This window comes from Pocillopora damicornis, chromosome 13 (assembly GCF_964200805.1).
Source record: "Pocillopora damicornis chromosome 13, jaPocDami1.2, whole genome shotgun sequence".
Taxonomy (NCBI): domain Eukaryota; kingdom Metazoa; phylum Cnidaria; class Anthozoa; order Scleractinia; family Pocilloporidae; genus Pocillopora; species Pocillopora damicornis.
The window spans coordinates 2,947,105-2,967,522 of NC_142682.1; the positions used below are offsets into that span (position 1 = coordinate 2,947,105).

General features: G+C 38.6%; 1 protein-coding gene across 2 annotated transcripts; it reads left to right on the top strand.

The window, feature by feature from the left end:
- Nucleotides 1-727: 727 nt before the first annotated feature.
- Nucleotides 728-19,712, top strand: LOC113671256 (protein diaphanous homolog 2). 2 transcript variants are annotated; one of them, XM_089192460.1, is made up of 28 exons: nucleotides 728-928; nucleotides 1,065-1,256; nucleotides 2,636-2,743; nucleotides 3,584-3,714; nucleotides 4,331-4,469; nucleotides 5,060-5,184; nucleotides 5,409-5,514; nucleotides 5,697-5,807; nucleotides 6,194-6,312; nucleotides 6,801-6,917; nucleotides 7,405-7,520; nucleotides 8,425-8,489; nucleotides 8,710-8,826; nucleotides 8,909-8,933; nucleotides 9,646-9,753; nucleotides 10,513-10,883; nucleotides 11,409-11,625; nucleotides 11,866-11,993; nucleotides 12,381-12,449; nucleotides 12,834-12,920; nucleotides 13,225-13,377; nucleotides 14,339-14,468; nucleotides 15,658-15,782; nucleotides 16,118-16,282; nucleotides 16,760-16,828; nucleotides 17,310-17,385; nucleotides 17,941-18,048; nucleotides 18,149-19,712. In XM_089192460.1, the coding sequence occupies exons 1-28, from the start codon at nucleotides 881-883 to the stop codon at nucleotides 18,382-18,384; spliced, it is 3,561 nt and encodes a 1,186-aa protein (XP_089048586.1). In that variant the 5' UTR covers nucleotides 728-880; the 3' UTR covers nucleotides 18,385-19,712. The 2 variants fall into 2 exon arrangements, with proteins under 2 accessions (XP_089048586.1, XP_089048587.1); XM_089192461.1 differs by lacking the exon at nucleotides 9,646-9,753 and having other exon boundaries at nucleotides 10,525-10,883.
- The last annotated feature ends 706 nt before the right edge of the window (nucleotides 19,713-20,418 follow it).

Consider the following 20,418-nt stretch of genomic DNA (forward strand, 5'->3'; position numbering starts at 1 on the left):
AGAAGTTAAAACGACTCCATCGCTTAGAATCGCCATCTATACACGCGAAAGATAATTAAACCTGAGGTCATTATTTAAGTATTCATACCGGAAGGAAGTGATCGCATCGATTAAGATAAAACCTCGAGGTAATTTCACGAATGCTCAACAAAAATAGATCATCCGTACCTTTCTCTCACACACGTTTTGACCTCTTAAGAGTATTTTTTGTAGATTTTTATGGGCTGCCGAGCGTGATTTAAAGAAAAAGTCTTTCTCAGTGATGTATGCCACGGAAATTACGTGTGCCCTAACAAAGAACTACTAAGTTGTAAGCGGGTTGAATCGCTATAAACCCGGAAATTCTGACGTTAACACAGCACGATTCATTTTTTTTCATCCAAAAAGAATTTGTTTTAAGCTTCTTTTGTAAAGATAAGAATAACGATTGTCTCAGAAGAAACTTCTTTTGAACTCACTAGACCAGGAAAACATTGTTAGGTTGGTCACGCGACACTGTTCAGTGTTGCGTGACTTAAAGAAGTATGTCAATAACGAATAAAAATGGTCACTTTGGATCAGAAGCAACGGTGAATTTTATAATATTAGAAGAGAACTTAGCTTTTCAGGATCCAGAGCTCATGTATTTGCAATAGTAGGCGAGCTCAAGAGATAAAACCATTAAGAGTTTGTCACGCGAACGTTCCGTTGCACCCGTAGTGACTCACGGGAGGAAATAGCGGAAGTTACGCATGCGTAAGTTGTGCTCGTTATTTCTTCTTTTTTCAGTCTTACTCAAACGGAGACTTGTTTGGGCTACAATAAAGCAATCAGAAGATGTAAAAGCTCTATTTTTGGAACAAGGGTTTTCGATCGTATTGTTTTCACTACTGGAAGCAGGATGGGCGATAAATTGAATCCAGCTCCCAAAGAAAGTGGTGGCGGCATTGTAAGTTCAGTCAACATCTAATGTTGCTTATTTTCCTCAGACTAATCGTAAATTAAATTGGTGACTTTCGCGGTCTGTATGGTCTAAATTGCCCTTAAAGCTGCAGTGATTATTAACGCAACCGATTATTTTTTAGCTGAATCGCATCACGTCAATGCGAAAACAGACAAAGAAGAGCAAGGAGAAAGATTTCAACGGCCATAAGATGAAGGAGCGTTTGAAGAGCACTCAGGAGGAACCGCTGTTTGACCAAGACATGGAGGAGGAGATTGAAAGAATCAGGCATTTATCGCCGGAGGAATTCAACAAAATGTTTGAGAAAATGCTGGTACGTCATTATTGAAGATCGTCTTCAAGTTAGCACCTTTCGCGAAGTTTCAAACTATGTTTGCAATTGTGATAACACACCGTAAATTCCGGTCCTTCGGGCGATGCGTTATGCAAATTACTTTCGAAATTTCTGGGGTGATTTTTTTTGTGGCACTTACTCTAATCACAAACAATCAAGTTTTATTGTAGTGGCTCAGACGTATTAATTTCTTAATATCCTCATTTTTTTAAGCGGCAAAAACGTGGCACGGCATTGTAACTATTCACCTCAAAAATATCGCCCGTATTTTCGTGCATGTGTGCATTTAAAATGATATTGGATGTTGCTAAATTGTAAATGTCTGCTCATTAGAGCTGATATTCAGAGAGATTAAGCTAACTTCAATATTCAGGATAAATTAGAAATTATCTTAATTTCATCTAAGTCTCTGCATGGATAAAATTATCATATTGCTGTGTGTTGAAAAACTAAGTCCGTTTAACCGTAATTTACGTTTGCAACTCTCCATTACTTTGTGTAAACAAGTAAATATATTCTGCGACTGATGTTCAAAGGTTTGATCGATAGCAGTGTCATTCTTCAATGCAAGGCACGTACCAAAAAAAAATTGCCAAGTTCTGTATTGAAAGAATATAGAATGGTTTCTAGAAGTTGGTGGCTTTACCGTTTATGTATCAGATGCCTTTTTGAGGCTTTCTAATGATTTGTTGTTAGAGAGGTATTAACCCACAACGGCCATTAGGCTACAAGGTCATATAAGATATCTGCTTACATAAATGTATCATTTTATGCAGTTGTACATAATGTCACTGATAGCTTTTGTTCTTTATACAACATACTTTTAAAGACAACTCCTTGTTAAATAACTTAATGCCAAGCCCTGTCTTATTTGAATTTGCCCTGTCATGTATTACTACTGAAGATAAAATTTTTACATATGTCAGGAAGTTGTTATTACATAGCACTTAGAAGTGTGCCAGATATATGTGATGTCTGTGAGGTCCACCATTATTTTGTGAGTTTTGTTTTGGTGAGGGTTTCGGAAAAGAAAACTAGAGAACTTTGTTTACCATTTTGTGAGCGAGGCAGAGAAATGAGGAGTTGTAAGCACTCCAGATCTACAACTTTTACATTTAACTCAAATTTCCAAAATTGGTCTGCCACTGGCAGCAGTAAACATGTTGGAAAATGTATTAAATTAGTGATACAAATTTTTGGATGAAAAGAATTTTTGGTATCCCTCAAGCTCACTGCTGCTGAAGTGGGTTTATCATATGTCAGTGTAGTTCTTGATATTGGATGACCTCGCCAACTCTAGTTAAACGGTTAATACTGATCTGAAAAAAAAAAACTGTTTCTCTCTCTTTGATATATAGGAGGACATGAACCTGTCAGAACATCTACGGGAACCAATTCGCAACAGAGAAATGGAAACAAAGGTGGATATGTTGTGCAGCTTTAAAAGGAGACAAATGGCATCACAGGTAAAGTGATAAATGAAAGCAAGTAATGCTGACACACTGCATGCTTGAATGTACATGAGCATGTTCTTTCATTATTAATAATTACCTTTACAATTTTCTCAAATGTGATTGGTGCATGAGCTGCTTTATTTTTCACTTTTCATTCTGTAAAGTTGTAATCCAACAGTATAATCAGACAGGTGGCTGTGATCGAACGTTTTTTTCTTGATCCATTTTGATTAATTGGTAACAGGACTTTGAGTTGTCTAATTCTGTTGGAATCATACTGGTAATTGACAAATTAGTCTCCTACTATGTGATTATCTGACTTTGTTAATCACCTGTATGATTACAGACTGAATTGGACCCCACTCAGTCTTATTACCATTAATAATAAAGGTAATACAACTGAGTGGAGTCCAACTTGATCTGTAATCATATCAGTGGTTCACAAAATAAGACAGTCACAAAGGGGGAGCCTGATTAATCATGAGTGTGATTTATTCTGAATTGGATGACACAAAGTCTTGTTACCAATTAATCAATACTATGACAAATTTGAGAAAGAAAATAAACCTTGCTTATATTTTTTCGTTAAAAAAAAACCTACAGTTAACTCTCTGAAATGCATGACAGCAATGCATGCTCATGATGCATACTGTCCATTTAGACAAGCATGACATCTCAACTGTAATATTACATTGTCCAATTACAAGCATGATATGTTCACTGTCCTCTTAGTACTTAAAGCGGGCTGGTGATAACCAATCGCATTTGAGTATTTTGTTACAGTTTTGATTAATTGTGTAAACGTGACAATATTTTATGAGGATTATTTTCTTACATTCTTTGCATCTGAAGAAAACTTCACATGCTGGGCCGACATCACCAGATGATTATATAAAGGAACTCAATAAGTCAGACATGTCACCTGAACATCTCTTGAAAACACTGCAGTCTGTGCGAGTGTCACTCACAGGGAGACCACTTAGGTAGGTTGGTTATCCTGTGCTCTAAGTAATTCTTAGTTTGTCAAAGTAGTTGAGTGGTGTTAAGAACTGCTTAAATGAGCAGGTTATCTGTTTGATGACAGGTGAATTTTTCCCTGGTTGTAAGGCATTGAGCCAATCACGTTTTTTGAGGGAGAGGGAAGGTAGTGTCCTCATGGAAAACAAAATGATGAAATGTTCATATTTTATAAGTTCAACCATACTTTACTTTTGAGGAGACTTGCATTAAAAATGTAGGATGGTTGTTTTTGCTTAATTATTTTGGTTGAGAGTTTAAAACCAACCCCTCAAAGTTGTCTTTACAGCAAGTCTATTTCCCCCTCCCTAATCCTTAACCCTTAAACTCCCAAGATCTGATTGCCAATTCTCCCCTTCAGTTGCTACACATTACCTTTTAAATGAGGTATGAGAATTTGGTGTTGGATCAAGATAACAACTTCTATTTGATAAGTTTGGGTATTCTTATTTCCTGTCTGCTGGTTAACTTATGGATATTAAAGGAAGAACTTACATGTTAATCACTTGGAAGCTAAAGTGTTCATGAAATCCCTGGCTCGATCTTAAGCCTCTATGACATTATCAACTTCTTAATTGTTAGTTGGATACAAGAGTTTGGTGAAGAAGGGCTCCAGTGCTTAATCAAACACCTGAGAGATTCCTGTTCGAAGGAAGGAAACATCGATAAGCGAATACAACACGAGTGTGTGAGGTGTTTGAAGGCCTTCATGAATAACAAGGTACATGTAATATCAACATCAAACAAGATTCACAATCATCAGTTTGTTAGAGTTGGTGACAAAGTCAATTAAGGAGTTGGTTGTCATTTGAATGTTAGAACCCACATGGCCATCAGTATCACTGCAAAACTGACCAATCAATTTTCATGAACCAAGGTACAGTTATTCAAAGGGCTGATAACCTTATGCAAGAGATAAATTGCTATCCCGAAGATAAGTGTCAACAAAATGTACTGTGCTATCTACTGAATAAAGATTTATCCAATCAATGGTGTTATTTACCTTTCAAACAACTAGGGCATGATATGTAACATCTCATTGACAAACAACTCCTGGTTTAAGGCTGATGATGCCTTCCACTCAGAAAAGTCAGGCATGTTCCCAAACAACTGACAACAGGAACATTTCTTGACAAGCATTAGGTTAATGATTAGACTACAAGATAATCTGCACCACTGAGAAACTGATATTTCATTTTGATTCTATGGTGGAATGCAGTGGATTTATTTTTCTACCCAACCATGCAACAATACACATCACTTTTGCTCAAAAGGATCTCCAGTTTTCTCAATCATTCCTTTGCTCAATAGTATGGTCTCAATATGATGTTAAAAAGTGACGATGGTTTGGTTTTGCTGGCGAGATCAATGGTTCCAAGCTATCCCAGTATGATGGCTGATGTTGTCAAGGTGGTAGCTGCAGTGTGTCTTGTCAAGTAAGTCAATCCTTACATACAGGAATTTGTTCTAGAAATTGGTCAAAGAGGGTCCAATAGGCCCCATTCTTTGATTATTGGGGGACCCCTGTCAAAAAGGGACCCAAATTAGGGGGTACTCAAAAAGGTGTTGGAACTTATTTGTACAGGGTGTATTGTTGTTAGTGAGAAAACAAAGAAGAGAAAGGCAGTAAGTTAAACTTTACTCGCACTTTTGTTCGCAGACATGATAAAGCCCTTGAGGCAATCACTCGCTGTGGAGAGCTTGAAAAACAGGGAAGATTTGTTAAGCTGGTCGAAGCACTAGATGACGATCACACAAATCTAAAGGTGAAACCTCTTACCTATATGTTCATTGTTTGTATTTCTTTGTTAGTAAGAGTAGTGTTTTGTTGAGTGCCATGAAAATCAACTTAGATTTACATGGATATTTTTAGTCATGGCACTGACCCCTTCACACTTTCAAAGATTCATGATTGTAATCAGATTTAAGTTGTCCATCATTTCTTTAGGTTGCTTGTGTACAACTTATCAATGCCCTTGTCAGTACTCCAGATGAATTGGATTTCAGATTGCATTTGAGAAATGAATTTGTTAGGGAAGGCTTGAATGAGCCATTACAGGTATAGCAAGGAGAGCTTATCAATCTGTCTATTTGTGTGTGTTTCTGTCTCTTTGTTTGTTTGTTTGTCTGTCCACCTTCTACAGGTTTATCTCCTATTTTTCTATCTTATTGATAACTATCTCTGTTTTCATTAGTTATCTACCTCTGGTATACTTGCCTTTCATTGATTTACTTGCTGTTCAACTCTCTATTATGGGTTGGTTTACCTCTGTGCCTTCCTCTCTTCAGGTCCATCAATCTGTCTTTCCTGTCAACTGTTCATCCATCTTTTATACTGGTCTGGTCTATTTAACTGTCTTCCTCTCTGTCTATCTGTCTGTTTAACAACCATTGCAACTTCACCAGCAGTTTTATAAATTGATGTTTTTATTTGATATTTTTTAGGAGCTTAGAGATTTAGAAAATGATTTTTTGAATGTTCAGTTGGACATTTTTGAAGAACACAGAGATGATGACTCTGCTGAATTCCAGCAGAGATTCACCGACATAAAAATAAACTTTGAGTATCCTTCACATTTCAGTATAAAGCATAACTAGGGCATGAATAATGGCCAAGTGTCTGCTCAAGAAAGAAGTACCATACCTCTATTTTGTTACAGTCAAGAATTTTGTGTGTGTTTCACTGAACTTGTTAAAAATAGAAGCATTTAAAAATTAGATATCAGGTCTGTGTTCATGTTATCTGAGATAGCTAGAGAGCCACAGAAGGAAATTAACTGATCATTGGTCTTCATACCTTTAACTTTTGCCTTGAAACAAAAGGAAGACATGTGAATTTAATTTTTGTCTGAAGTGTTTTTTAGAGCAAGCTTTCTGGCCAGTTTGACATGACTTTTGAACTGTATATGAGAAAACATAAAAATCCTGTAAGGTTTGAAGACAAGCCATATCTAAAGGTCTTGTCTTTCTCCTCACATTTGGTTGAATCAAGATTGAAGATTTGTATTCTCTTTTAAAAAACAAGATTACAATCACCTTAACTTTCTATCAGGGATCGAAATGAGATTATACAGATAATAACAAACCTCATTCAGGACACTCCATCAGAACCTATGTTCCTCTCCATTCTCCAGCACTTGCTGCTCATCAGAGATGATGTTTATGCCAGGTACTGTCTCTGTGAGGATTTCAGTTGTTGAGCCCAAGCCTTGACGAAATTAAGCCAGTCAAGTTGACAATCCAAATCTATTTTTGCTCAGACACAACCCATTTTCAGTGGGACATATATTCATTGCTTCATACCTCCGTAGGAACCCCCCCTCGTATCAAAAAAGGTGCTTTTGTTGTACATCAAGCCTCAAACTTGAAACAGGAAAAGTGATGTAGGCATATTTAAAACCTGAACCATGCATAGGAGTAAATCGATGCATTGTTTTTTTAACACATATCTTGTATTTCACATTATAAAGTGTTCGATGCTTTTACTAAGACTATAAATTGATATTTAAATTTTAAACTCATCTGTTTACCAATTGATAATGAATATTCATGTCAATGGATAGAATGCTCTTTGTGAAAGAGTGTTTTCTTCAAAATGCATATTTCTCAACTGAGCTATATGGTTGGTTGACTTTTTGCCGTTTTTTTGTTCTCAGACCTCAATACTACAAATTAATTGAAGAGTGCATATCTCAAATTGTCCTTCATCGAGGTGGAATTGATCCAGACTTTGGTCATAAAAGAATTGATATCGATGTCGAACCCCTCATTGGTGAGTTTCCTCTTGTTTGTTTGTTTGTTTTGCAATTTTCATTTTTTATGAGTGGATATGAGAAGCGTAAGCACAGATAGCATGGGAACTCCAGGGCATGAAATTAATTTTTTTTCTGATAGCCACTTGGCTCCTAAATTCTTCTAAGTGGTAGCCAATTCAAAAAAAGTTGGTTGCCATTTTCAAAGACAAACAAAACCTTTTTTTACGCGGTCATTGTTCTAGAAATTAAGTTAGGGAAAATATCTTTAACGTGCTACAAAGTAGACACTAGGATGGATGATATGTATCCAAGATGGCATCTAGTTATCGATCGAGATGCATGTGCTGCGTTTTGGAAACAAACTTAACAAGGAAGTTTGCCATAGATTTATCTTTGCAAATCTTTTTAATTCACTATATCCCTAGATAAGGTTATGATGAAACATTCTAGTTGTGAATTTGGTGACCAATTTTCAGGATTTGGTTGTGAAAGTGAAAAATGTAGTCACATTGGCACCTGTATTAGGCACAATTTCACATCCTGGACTCTTAAGTGTAAATTTTGTGATGTTAGCATGGTTGTAAGAGTCTGCAGAGCATTCATTGTATTAAAGATGGCAGAGAGATTGTTTTACACATGAGATCAGTTGGGGGGATGTCTGTGGGGATGACAGCCATTACTGAGCAGAACATGTACTTCAGAATAGCTCAGAAGTGGAACTACTGGCAATTCCCTCTTAGGAACTTACTTATTTCTAGAGGGTAGTAATTAAATATCAAGTTTATTCTTCAAACTTAAACTTGACCTGTCAAAAGTTGATTTTAAAATTGTTCTCTTATCTGTTCATTGAGTAGCAAGCAGGGAACTTAACAAGGAGAGAGTAGAATGTCACAATTATGTTCATTTTTGTATTTTCCACAGAAAATCTGGTTGAAAAAGCACAGTATGAGGAAGCAGCTGAAAAATCCATGCAGCTGGAAACTAAGGTTTGTAGACTGGAGAGTTTTTTGATCTTGGATAACTTCAATTATTCAAAGAAGTTGAAATTTATTTAGTTTCTTTTACTTTATTGAAGCTAACATTTAGTGATGGTGCATGTGAACACTGTGGGTCAAACTTTTCTCAACTATACTAATGCTGCTAACACTGACAGGGTAGGCCTTCTTGTATTAAATGACTTATCATGCAGTACAATTTCATTTTTAGCTGGAACTTGAAACAACAATGCGACAAGAATGTGAGGCTAAATTAACTTTAACATCAACAAATTTTGAGACCAAGATCGCTGCCCTGGAGAAGGAGCTTGCTGAAGCACGTGAACAGGTTCAATGATAGTCATTTTATTTTGGTTTTATGCACAATGGTTATTATGTTATGTTAATAAAATCATTTTTTTCTGTTTCAGGCTAAGCGAGGTGGCCCTGTAACAGGTAGGCAAAATTTCATCTTGTCAAACTATTTATCTATTGTTGTGCCCATGCTTTTAAGATGAATCAGAGAGAGGAAAAAAGCTTAGTCCAAGTGCTGAATAGCTTCCATACTGTTTGTTATGAGTAATTTTTGAAATTTTTTAATCTTGCTTTAGTTGTTTAAATTCTTAATAATTTTCATAACAATTGAAGCCTCTTTCTCTTCAATAAAAATTAATTTTTTGATTTTAATGCTCTGTCAGAAAAGTTCATGTGCATGCTGTATTACTACAAAGTGTCAAGTTTCTTGTTAAAACTGATTGCCTTTAGCCTCTTCTTACTTCTAAAACTGGAAAAAACTTGGAAGACTAATTGACTGAATAATAGGCACCATAATGATATTTCAACTAATCAATCAAATGAAGTGATTCAGTGAAATGAAACAATAACTGTCAGTAGCTTTCCACTACTGTCTCTTGCCTGAAACAATAAATTTAACATTTTTGTTGTCTAAATCTATCTTAAATTTAAACTACATTACTCTAATTGATGGAACTGTTACCTTGAATCTTTGCACCAAGTTGATTGTCAATAAACCCTGATTTTCATTAATATATTTAATTTTCATACAACCAAAGAAATTTCGTGTGTCAAGTTATACTAAACTTAAATCATAAATTGCTTATTCTAAAAATTAATTTTTGACTTGTTGTAATCTACATTTTGTTATTAGTCAGTCAATCACAGCCCAGAACTGAAGGTGTTGCTCCGCCTTGCTCTCGAGTTTTTATGATCCCTTCATCATCCTCCACACTCCCTGCACCGCCTCTGCCTCCTCCGCCTGCCCCACCCCTGCCTGCCCCACCCCCGCCTGCCCCACCCCCGCCTGCCCCACCCCCGCCTGCGCCCCCTTTTCCCCCTTGGGCATCTCCTTCATCAGCAAGTAAGTTAATTCTTCTGGATTCCCACATGCTAATCTTTCTTTGTTAGCATTGGTCTTGTGAAGTTTTTAGTGGAGAATAACCCTAACTAAATTGAGTAAGCTGAAAAACATAAATTTTTGGTGACCTCTTCATGTCCTTTGTGAAGAAAGACAACCTGCACCACACCTTCTTGTAAAAACCTTGAAGGAAGCTGGTGTTAGTTTATTACTTTGTATACACTCCAGAGGTTCAGAAATATGATTAGAACATTTAGAATATACTCAACAAGGTTCTACAAAATGCAGTATGTTGCCATGGCTTTCAGAGAAGGTCATTTTTGATTTCACACGTGATATTTAAAGAAGCTTAACCTAAATATGTCTCTTATTTCAAATGGGAATTTATCAGCAAAATAAATGAGATTTAAACAAAAATGAAATGTAAGGAAGGTGCATTTAACTCACTTAAAACTTTAAAAACATTAATTTTAGCCTGTTCATAAATTTTGAATGTATGATTTAAAAAAATGACTGAAACTGTTGAAGTTTGCTTTCTTGTGGAAAATAGTAGATCCTAGTGGGTCAGAAAATATGTTAAATTAATACGCCAGCTACTTCTTGTTTGAATTTGTTTGTTTTTTGTTGTCAACAATTTAGATTTCGAAAATAATTTATTTTTCATCATTTCAGGTGGCCCCCCTCCACCCCCACCACCACCGGGTGGAGCTGCACCCCCACCCCCACCCCCTCCTCCTCCTCCTCCTGGAGGTCCACCAGCCCCTCCCTTGCCCCCATTCCCCGGTGGGGGTCCACCTCCTCCTCCCCCACCGCCACCTCCTGGTGGTGGTGTACCACCTCCCCCATCTCTTCCAGGTGGTGGTCCACCACCACCACCTCCACCCCCTGGAATGGGTGCACCCCCTCCACCATTTCCTGGCATGGGTCCCCGCATGCCGTTTGGGTCCTCTGCTCATGTGTTACCTCCTGGTGTTGCTCCGAAGAAGAAATATAAACAGGACGTGCAATTGAAGAGAGCAAACTGGAATAAGGTTTGTGCCGTCAGATGGTCATTTTCCTTAGCATTGTGGTTTTCACCTGCCTGCTTGGCTGTTTTGTGGGAAACAAAGCCGCAAGAGGAATGGGAAGGAGCATGAGAAGTTCTCCATTTGGACTTTCACTTATCATTTTCGCTCCTCTGTCCTCCTAGCATATGTCGAGCGCTTTAAGACGGGTTGTCGTCTTATTTTAGTATTCACTGTCATTTTTTGCCATAATTATGTCAGTCACTGATTTTCTATCGCTACAACCCCGTATCAGTCTTTCCTCGTTATTTTATAGAAGTAAAAGTTTTATTTTACCTACTTCATGTAAGAGAATAGTGTTAACAAGGCGTGTCCCAATTTCCAGATACAATTCTGTGGGGCTATATATCTCATTTAGTAGAATAAAAGCGAACACGAAAACCATTAGTTGTTGCGACTGCAAGCTGTTGCTTCCAGGCCAACTCATGGACATCACATGTCAGTTTGGTCAGGTGATCGTATTAACTCTGTGCTTTGATCTCCATTGCTCAGATTAACATGAACAATTTCACAGAAAATACATTTTGGGCAAAAACGAAAGAGGAGAAGCTGGAGAAGCCTGGACTATTTGATGAGCTGTCGAAGGCGTTTGCCGCAAAAGGCGGTCCGAGAAAGACAGAGAGCGGTGACGGAATGGAAAAGAAAGCAGCGGCTAAGAAAAAAGGCAAAGATTTAAAGATTATCGATCCAAAAAGCGCACAGAACTTATGTAAGTGTCGCAAATGTTTTGTCCTAATTTTTTTGTAGTTTACAATGTATATAACGTGCCCTCTGGTTGGGTAGCAGCTTCTTCAACACGAGCTCTGATTGGTTCTGTAGTATTTCCTTGTTATGCCGTCTGATTAGTTACCCAGTGAGTTAGTTGTGCCGAGGAAGTTGATGGCCTGTTTCATCTTCTGCACTGGACTTGCATCTTAATTAGTAAAGATATGCTTTGTTCGTCTTGCAGCGATTTTCCTTGGCTCACTTAAATTAGCACATAAAGAGGTCAGGAAATTGATCATGAACTGTGATCAGGTGGTTTTGACGGAAAGCGCCGTAAACTCACTGCTGAAGTATCTTCCATCGCCCGATCAGGTGGGGCCAAGAAACGAGGGAGTAGAAGGGAAAACGAACGAGGGATCGAACAAACGAACGAGGGACCGAACAAACGAACGAGGGACCGAACGAACGAACGAAGGACTGAATAATAAAACGAGCGACCGCACATACAAATTAGGGACCGAACAAACGAACGAGCGACCGAACATACAACCGATTGACCCGCCGGCTAAACGAACATACGAATGACCTACCGATGAAACGAACGATTGACCGACCAGCGCCCGGTGATTGACTGACCTGTCGATGAAAGAACGAGCAAACGAGTGAACTCTTCGTCTAAATAAAAGTGTTTCCAATATTCAAATAAAGTAGATAGAGGTGTATATCTAAACTCTCAGCGAACTTTCTCTCTCGTTTTAGATGCAACAGCTCGGTAATATGAAAGAAAGCTTCGACGATCTCAGTGATCCTGAACAATTCGTTTGCCTGGTAGGTTGTTTCAAGGGATCATCGTCTGGAAACTTTAACGTACCTTTGTAGCTATCAACTTCACAAAACTCACGTCAAGGCATGTAACAAGAGCTAAACGCGGGTAAATAAACGCCCTTTCTTAGGCGCGGGAAGATGTTGCAATTCGCAGTGAAGGGTGGAAAGTCATTTATTTGCGGGAAACTCGCGCAGTCTGCTTGATTTATTTCATTCTGATTGCTTTTTAAAAGGATTGCTATTTTTCGATTGGCGAAATAGGCAGGATTTTTGTTTTCCGAGTAAATTCAAGGGCTTCCACCTCAGAAGTGTTACTATGGTATGGACCAGTAGTTTTGTTCTAGACTGGTTTGAAAGCGTGACTCTTATTTTCTTTTCGATTTCCAGCTGAGTGGTATTAAAAAATTGGAACAAAGATTGAACATGATGCTTTTCAAGAGGAAGTTTCCTGAAGAAATGCAAGATATTAAACCGGTAAGTTCTTGCCCAGAGCTGAAAGTAAGAAAAGGAAATCTTTGCGGCGCTGAAAAACCAAGATTAATTGAGAGATTTTTAACTTGACTTTGTCGTTATTACAGTGTACCTAGAATGAAGAGAAGGAAAGCGCACTTCTTGGCCTCAATTTCTCTAGGGAGAGGGAGGGACGATTCGAAGGATCGATGTAATTGACAGCGTGAAAACTGTCGTTTTTCTCCATTAGGGGAAATGTCAAGGTGATTTAGAGTAGTCGGTAAATACCATTTTGTACAATTTCTACTCTTGTTGTTTCTTTTCGCAGAATGTTGTAAATGCAACTGCCGCATGCAGAGAAGTAAAAACTAGCCCCAAATTTTGCAAGTTCCTTGAACTTGTTCTTCTCATGGGCAACTATATGAACGCTGGATCTAGAAACGAGGGATCGATGGGATTTGAAATGAACTATCTCACCAAGGTGAGCGAGCTTCATGCAGACTTCATGTTGTTTTCTTTTTTCTACTAAAGAACCCTACGCATTTTCAACTTGAACTGCCAAGGGGAAAATGGGAGAATTCCAGTCACCCGGCATTAAATGGCTTAGAGGGTTTTAAGGGACATGCCTGTTCGTACGAGTTAAGGGAGATCCGGGAAAATCATTTGTTAGCTAACGAGGCTCTTCTGTTCTTCAACGTAACATTTAAACACCAGTATCAAAGCAGCGGGGAGCGCAGTGGCTCAGTGATTAGTGCACTGGACTCCAGTGGAGAGAGGTCTGGGTTTTAGACATGTCCGGGTCATTGTGACGGTGTTCTTGTGCAAGGCACTTTCCTTTCACAATGCACCCAGGATAAAAGGGTACCGGAGAAATATCAGAAAAATATTTTGAAGTGCTGTAGGGTAATTTTGCGATGGACTGGCAACCCATCTAAGGGGTGGGGTCGTTTTACTCCCAGTCACTTCATGCTATGGAAATCGGGATAACATCTCCGCTTTAACGCACGACCTGGCTCGAGTAAAGACTTTTACCAAAGCCGCATTGAAGAGATTTGTTATTTTGGGTCTCTTATTAAGGCGAGGTGACCTTCGTATCGTATACATTATTATGGCATTATTTTCAGTATCACACCAGGAATTTACCATTATTACGTTTTGACCACCATCCGTGTAATAGGAGTTGGTCTGGTTTGTCCTCTTCCCTTAGTGCAGGTGTTTCACGACGATTTTATAACAACACTTGCGCTAGGAAGAGGACCCAAAACGCCTCACTCTTTCGGGAAAACTGCCGTACTCTTTATATTTGTTTAAAATTTTTAGCGTTGAAGTCAATTTCTTAATTTTAGGAAGCTGTTTATTTTCCTTTGTACTTAGCTCTGTAATCCTCTTGGTAACACAATGCTTGAGTCGACTGATGTTTTACATCGTTCTCTGTTTTTCAGTTGAGTTCAACTAAGTCTGTGGACGGTCAGTTGACCTTGGTTCATTTTCTGGATGACACGATAGAAAAAAAATATCCCGAGATTTCGGGTTTTGAAAAGGAGCTGACACACGTTGAACAAGCTGCTAGAGGTGAGAGGTCCCTTGTCACGTCACGCAATTCTTTGGTTAGGTAGGCGTGTCATGCAACGTGACAGCAAAACGTCTTCCAAATAACCCTTTTACTACCAAAATCTACTTAATTCTTCTCTCTGTCTGCCATACAACTGTCAACATATTACCTGAAGTTCGCAGAATTTGTTATTGGATCAACTAACAATCCCCAAACTGATATAATTATTTTCTTTATTCTCATCACTTGTCTATTTGATGTTGTATTAATATTTTAAGGAGAAATTCTGTCTTGGTCATTTATGGGAGTAAAAAGGGTTAAAGGAAGGTGAAAGTAATGGACTCTTCCCCGCTTTAATTACCTGTTACGTTCACGAGTGATGTTGAACAAAGAAAATAAAGGAGTCAACTTAAGAGCTTAGAAAAATCGGATCAGTATTAGTATCTGGGTAACTGCCCACCTACCCCTCCCTTAACCCAACACTAACCCTAACTTGTTATCAATAGACTGTTGTTGAGTTAGGGGAGGGGTAGGTGGACAGTTGCCCAGATACTGATATTGATCCGAAAAATCCAAGTGGAAAAAAAAAGACGTTCACAGGTTCGTCGGCCAAGTTAAATTCGTATGATGAGTAAATTACAACATGATGACTTACAATAGGGTTAATGAAAAGTCGTTTCAAATGGGAAAACTTGAACATAACTGAATGTGGATCAGCTGCACGTTTTATCTGTGAAAAGAGTATTGAATTGTACCTTAAGCTTGCCGACTCGATGTTCCGATTTACCGTTTAAGGCGCCATATTGAAATGGTAAGATGGAGGAAAGCCTGATACAAAAAATTGCACGAGGGAGGCGGGGGTAAGAAAGACAAATTAGTGAGGGGGGAGGGGCTTAGGTAAAATTTCTTCGACCCCACGCCCCATCCCTCCTTCTTAGTTTTCACGCTCCAGGCTTTCCTCGATCTCACCAATTCAATATGGCGACCTCAACATCTAGATGTTAAGCATCCGCTTGCAATAAAACACTCCTGATGTTCATGTTACTCAGCCTTCTGCCGAGCTCCTTAAAATTTTTTGTCACAGAATGTGGGATTTCAAAGCGTGCAAAGTGGAGATGTCTTGATGCCAGTCCTTTGATAATCAGGCTGTTACGAAGTGTTGTGATGGTAGAGTTTTTTTTTAACAATCATTTTACTCTCCATGTTTAGTATCGGAGGAAATTCTTCAGAAATCAATTAACAGCATGCAGGGAAACCTCAAGAAGCTCGAAAAAGAATTGGAAACCTATAAACCGCACAATGATCCAGAAGACAAGTTTCTACCGGTCATGGAGATATCCTTTTCTATGTGACCTTTGTTGTTGTAGCGTTAATATTGCCATTTGCCGCTGATATCTTGCGCCAAATTTTTCATTCGTAGGGCGTTTATCTCATAAAATTCATAACTATAGACCCATAATAATTACGAAAATCATGTTTCACCGTTGCGAATTCTATTTTATGCGTGTTTGTCGAGAAGTATAATTTTTTTTTCTTGTTCCCGAGAGATTTTAAGCGCAACACCCCGATCAACGGGATTTGCAAGCGTCAAACGTGGAGATAGATCCCTTGTAATGAATTCTTGGATGAAAAGAGATTTTTTGCGAGAGATTTCTTTAACAATACTCACGGATTTTATAAAAGCGCCAAAGACCAAATAGATGTCCTGGTTGAGATGCACAAAAACATGACCACAATGTACAAGGAGCTGGTGGAGTATTTCTGCTTGGATACCAAGAAAACTTCCTTGGAGGAATTCTTCGGTGACATCAAAACCTTCTTAGACTGCTTTGAGGTAAACGAAAACGGACATTTTGCTGGTTAGTTTCCAGTACTTTTGAGTCCTCGTGCTTTTATTGTATTAGATAATTGATGAAGGTCGAGAACTTAGTGAAAACGGAAAACTGGAATTTGGGTGGGTTGGAGAATGGTTTGAATGGTTTTTTTTTTTTTTAACGAGTGTAACGCGAAGCGTGGTAACCATTTTTTTTCCACATTAAGAATCCAATATGCAAATGTGTCACTCACTCACTCAGGTGTAGACACTGTAGTAGTTAGTCGGCCCGAACTCAAGAATGCCCGAGCAATCTCACGAAGTGAGACCGGAAATACCACGGGGTGAACTTGAGTTCTTTTAATCAATCTTCACGTTGTACACGCGAATTTTCATCTTCAAAATTATTTTTGTGGTTTATTATTTGTGGCTTGGTGAGTTGTCTTCTTGCTGAGTTATCTCAGCTGAGGTAACCTATGTTATTTGTTGATATTGTAGAACGCGAAAAAGGACAATGCAAAACGGAAAGAGAAAGAAGAAAAAGATAGAAAGGCAAGAGAACGAGCGGTAAGGTTTCGTTCTTTGTTAAAGCGACATGACTCTTGTTATACTTTCTTTGAATTACTTTGTCTTTAAAATAAGACGCAAACGACTTCACTTTCAGGCAGGCTTTTGGGTTTTTTGTAGGCCTGAGTTTCCCTCTCATCGCTTCTAGCTCAACAATAAGTTTCCTAGTCTGTTGACAGCCGTTTCACTGCGCGATGCGAGGGTGTAGCGTGAGGAACCCTCGCGTGTTCGCTTTCGCTGTCGCGTTTGCGTTTGTTTCCGCGTTCGTTTATGCGTTTCCGATCGTGCTCCTGGTATTCCACGCGGCTCATATTTTGCTCGCGCTCTGAACACTATTAAAACAGAAAGTCTTTGAACAGACCATTTGTCTCTTCTTGGACTTCGAAAGGTCTTGTACCGCTGGTGAGTTTGATAAACAGTTGCCTCAGAAGTGTGCTCGCACTGCCTGAAGTTCTAAAGAAGTTTATTTCTTGCATTTCAGGAAAAAGAGAAAGAAAAGAAGAAGAGAGCGGAGGCTGAGAAATCCAAACGAAAGCCTGTTGTGGATATAAATGCAGGTTTGTGGCAAGCTCGTGTTTTCGTTAGAATATTGTAGCACCACTTGGCAAACTGGAAAAGTGATTGATTATCATAAATTTTCCGTTCTTTGTCAATGCGAACAGTGCTAACTGTCTGTGATTCACTTGCTTTCCCGCGCTAGGTACATGTTACTTGTTTAGTTCCTTGTCCCTTAGCCTTTTGACATGTTATTTCGCTTCTTTTCCCTTGAATACTTTTTATTTCTCCTAAATGTGTTAAATGTTGTAGTTGACTGTGGCTTTTATCAACCTTTTTAACTTCAAACATGTTAATGATAATTCCTCTACCAGCTTCCTTAGACGAGAAAATCTGGACTTTATCCCGAGAAACCAACACACTGACGAGTTCGTCTGTTCTTAAAAACTCTTTTGCTGTATAGTGTGCTGAAGTTGTGGGGAATAGTTACATTTTCATCAGTTCAGGGATTTCTGATATTGAACTCGTTGCTTCCATCATCTGGCGGCCTTATTATTGGTTATCTTTCACCCCTTGAAATAAAACGAAAACTGAAATAATTTTTTTCTTTGTTGCAGATGACGATCAAGAAGGAGTGTTAGATGGTCTCATGGAGGCGCTCAACACAGGATCTGCCTTCAGAGATCCGACCCGACCCGCGCGCAAAAAGGCGGGAGGTAAAAAAGGTAACACAATCTCTTTGCAACGCAAGTGACATATGTAACGCCAGCTTTACCGTCACGAAAATGTCACGCACATCACTAATGTTCTCTTCCATCTTTTCAGCTCGACCTGTGGACTTACGCCGGTCACGGACTCGCACAAATATACCTGTTCAGAAAATAATGGAAGCTCAAAATGCTGTCGACGGGCAGCACAATGCAGTAGATATTAATATCGATGATCAGCCCGTCGCTCCTTCTAGACGGAAAAAAGATGACAGGCGAGGAGGAGGAGAGAAGAGCGGGGAGGGCCTTGAAGATGAAGCGCAGGACATTTTGGAAAGATTAAAGAAGTTATGAGCGTTTCAAGATGAGAGGAGGTTTTTCGTGGGACAGTGCATCATGTATTGTACTCTAAGCGTAAACAAAAACTGCAGCCCAGGCGGGAATTACTCCTATTTGTTTTTGAGAGTTCATTGTGATTTAAACCACGATGTGTTAACTGCTACTTTGGGTAAAATGTGTTTTTAACGCTCATCGAAGCGATGGCGAAAAATAAGAAGTGAAGATGATTGGAAATGTTATGAAAATTCGATTTCACGAAACACGGAAATTTGTTTAATTCCAAACGACTGACTGCAAGGCTGATTGATGCTGTAAATGCAAAAAAAGTGGAAAACGTGTAACCTAACAATGTGCGTCACATTCCGATAATCTTAAAATGTATACTGCTTCTGAGAATCATTTATTTCTAAGTTTTCATCATTGCAGTCATGTACAAGGCGTAAACGCCGATAAATTACGTACCACGTCGTCTATGTTCCAGTGTACAAAAACTTAAAGAAAGAGTCAAAAGCTTATGTAGCTAGTATGTTCTTCCTTACTTGCATACATATATCATAGCAACACTAATTTTGGTTTCCAAAGTGATTTGCCGACATAGTTTTAATGTCTTATGGTAAAAATTTTTGGTTGCTTGTTCAATATTCAATAATTACTTTAAATTGACACACCAAACTAGGTGAAAGCGGAATGGAGTGTATCATATCTAGGCCGGGCAATGTGAAATGTACATTATTAATCGTGGAGGGGTATAGTTTGGTCTTTAAGTAAGATTCATTTAACGAATATTTGTGTAAGGGCGGAGCCGTAGGGGGATCTTCTACAATCCCCTCACCCACCTGAATTGACAGGTCTCCGTAATCCTTGGGTTTTTGCTTAGTTTGGTATATCAGAGCCACGGAAAACTTTCTGTTTTTATCAGTTGCTTAGGTCTTTGAATTTTATTTAAAGAGTTATGAAGATAATTTGAAAATAAGGACAAAAAATGGTACATTTTGAAAGAGGAGCTTAGGCATCTTTATCACTCCTTGCGTTCATGTGAAATACGTGTTGTGCAGGTCGCATCGCGTGATTTTATGTCACGTGCCTGTTCTCCTCTTTGTTGAGTCGCGTAACGAGTGTTCCCGGTATTACGTAACGACCAACGTGGACAGTCTGCAATAGATTGGGTTGAAACAACAGCGAAGCACCGATGATTACAAACAATGCTTCTCAATTGAAATATTTTCGCTTATGTTGTAAATGTACAGCGATTCCGTAAATTTTAAACTCAAGGGAGTCTTGTATTCCTGTACAGAGGTAAGATTGCATTAATGTAGAATATGAATAAAGCAAAAACACGATAATTAATGAATTGTCTTTTGCTGCAACGAGCAGTTTAAGTTCTTAAACGAGGTTCTAAAATCACGATTTCCGTTTTTATTTTATAAACCTTTTGACGACCAGGATCTACAGGGGGCTGTAAGGCGTGGAGAACGTAGGAAACCCCCACACCCGATTAGGATTTTTCACGTAGATCCTAGTGTATGTTTCGAACATGTTCGTGTATCCTATATACTTTTTAAAGTTTCATACATTGCAAAATAGCTGTCATTTCTGGTTTGTCTAGTTTTCAATTCTACTGAGAAACATACATACCGAAGTATATATATTTCTCCGTTTTTTTTATTAGCATCTTGCATTGCCGAATTATCGAGCGCTAGGTAATTTCTTGAGGTGTTTATTAGGCTGAATTAGAGTGAATTTGCATGGGCGGACAAGACAAGCCATTTAATATTCTTGTTTCCAATCATCTTTAAGTTACACTTCTAGACGGCACGGTCGTAAAATTGATATCCCCAGGATTCTGTCTATTTTAATGCTTTTCCGCCCTCTGAAAAACAGAATTTTCTTTGATACCGACTTAGCGTTGCTGATACATTTGCACAGCTCGGTATTCACTTCGACACTTTGCCTGGTTAGATTGCGTGACGAGCTTGTTCGCTCAAAGGTTTCCGACCACAGAGTTAGGGTGAGGAGATCAAACACCCCCAAAAAAATACATACACCTAC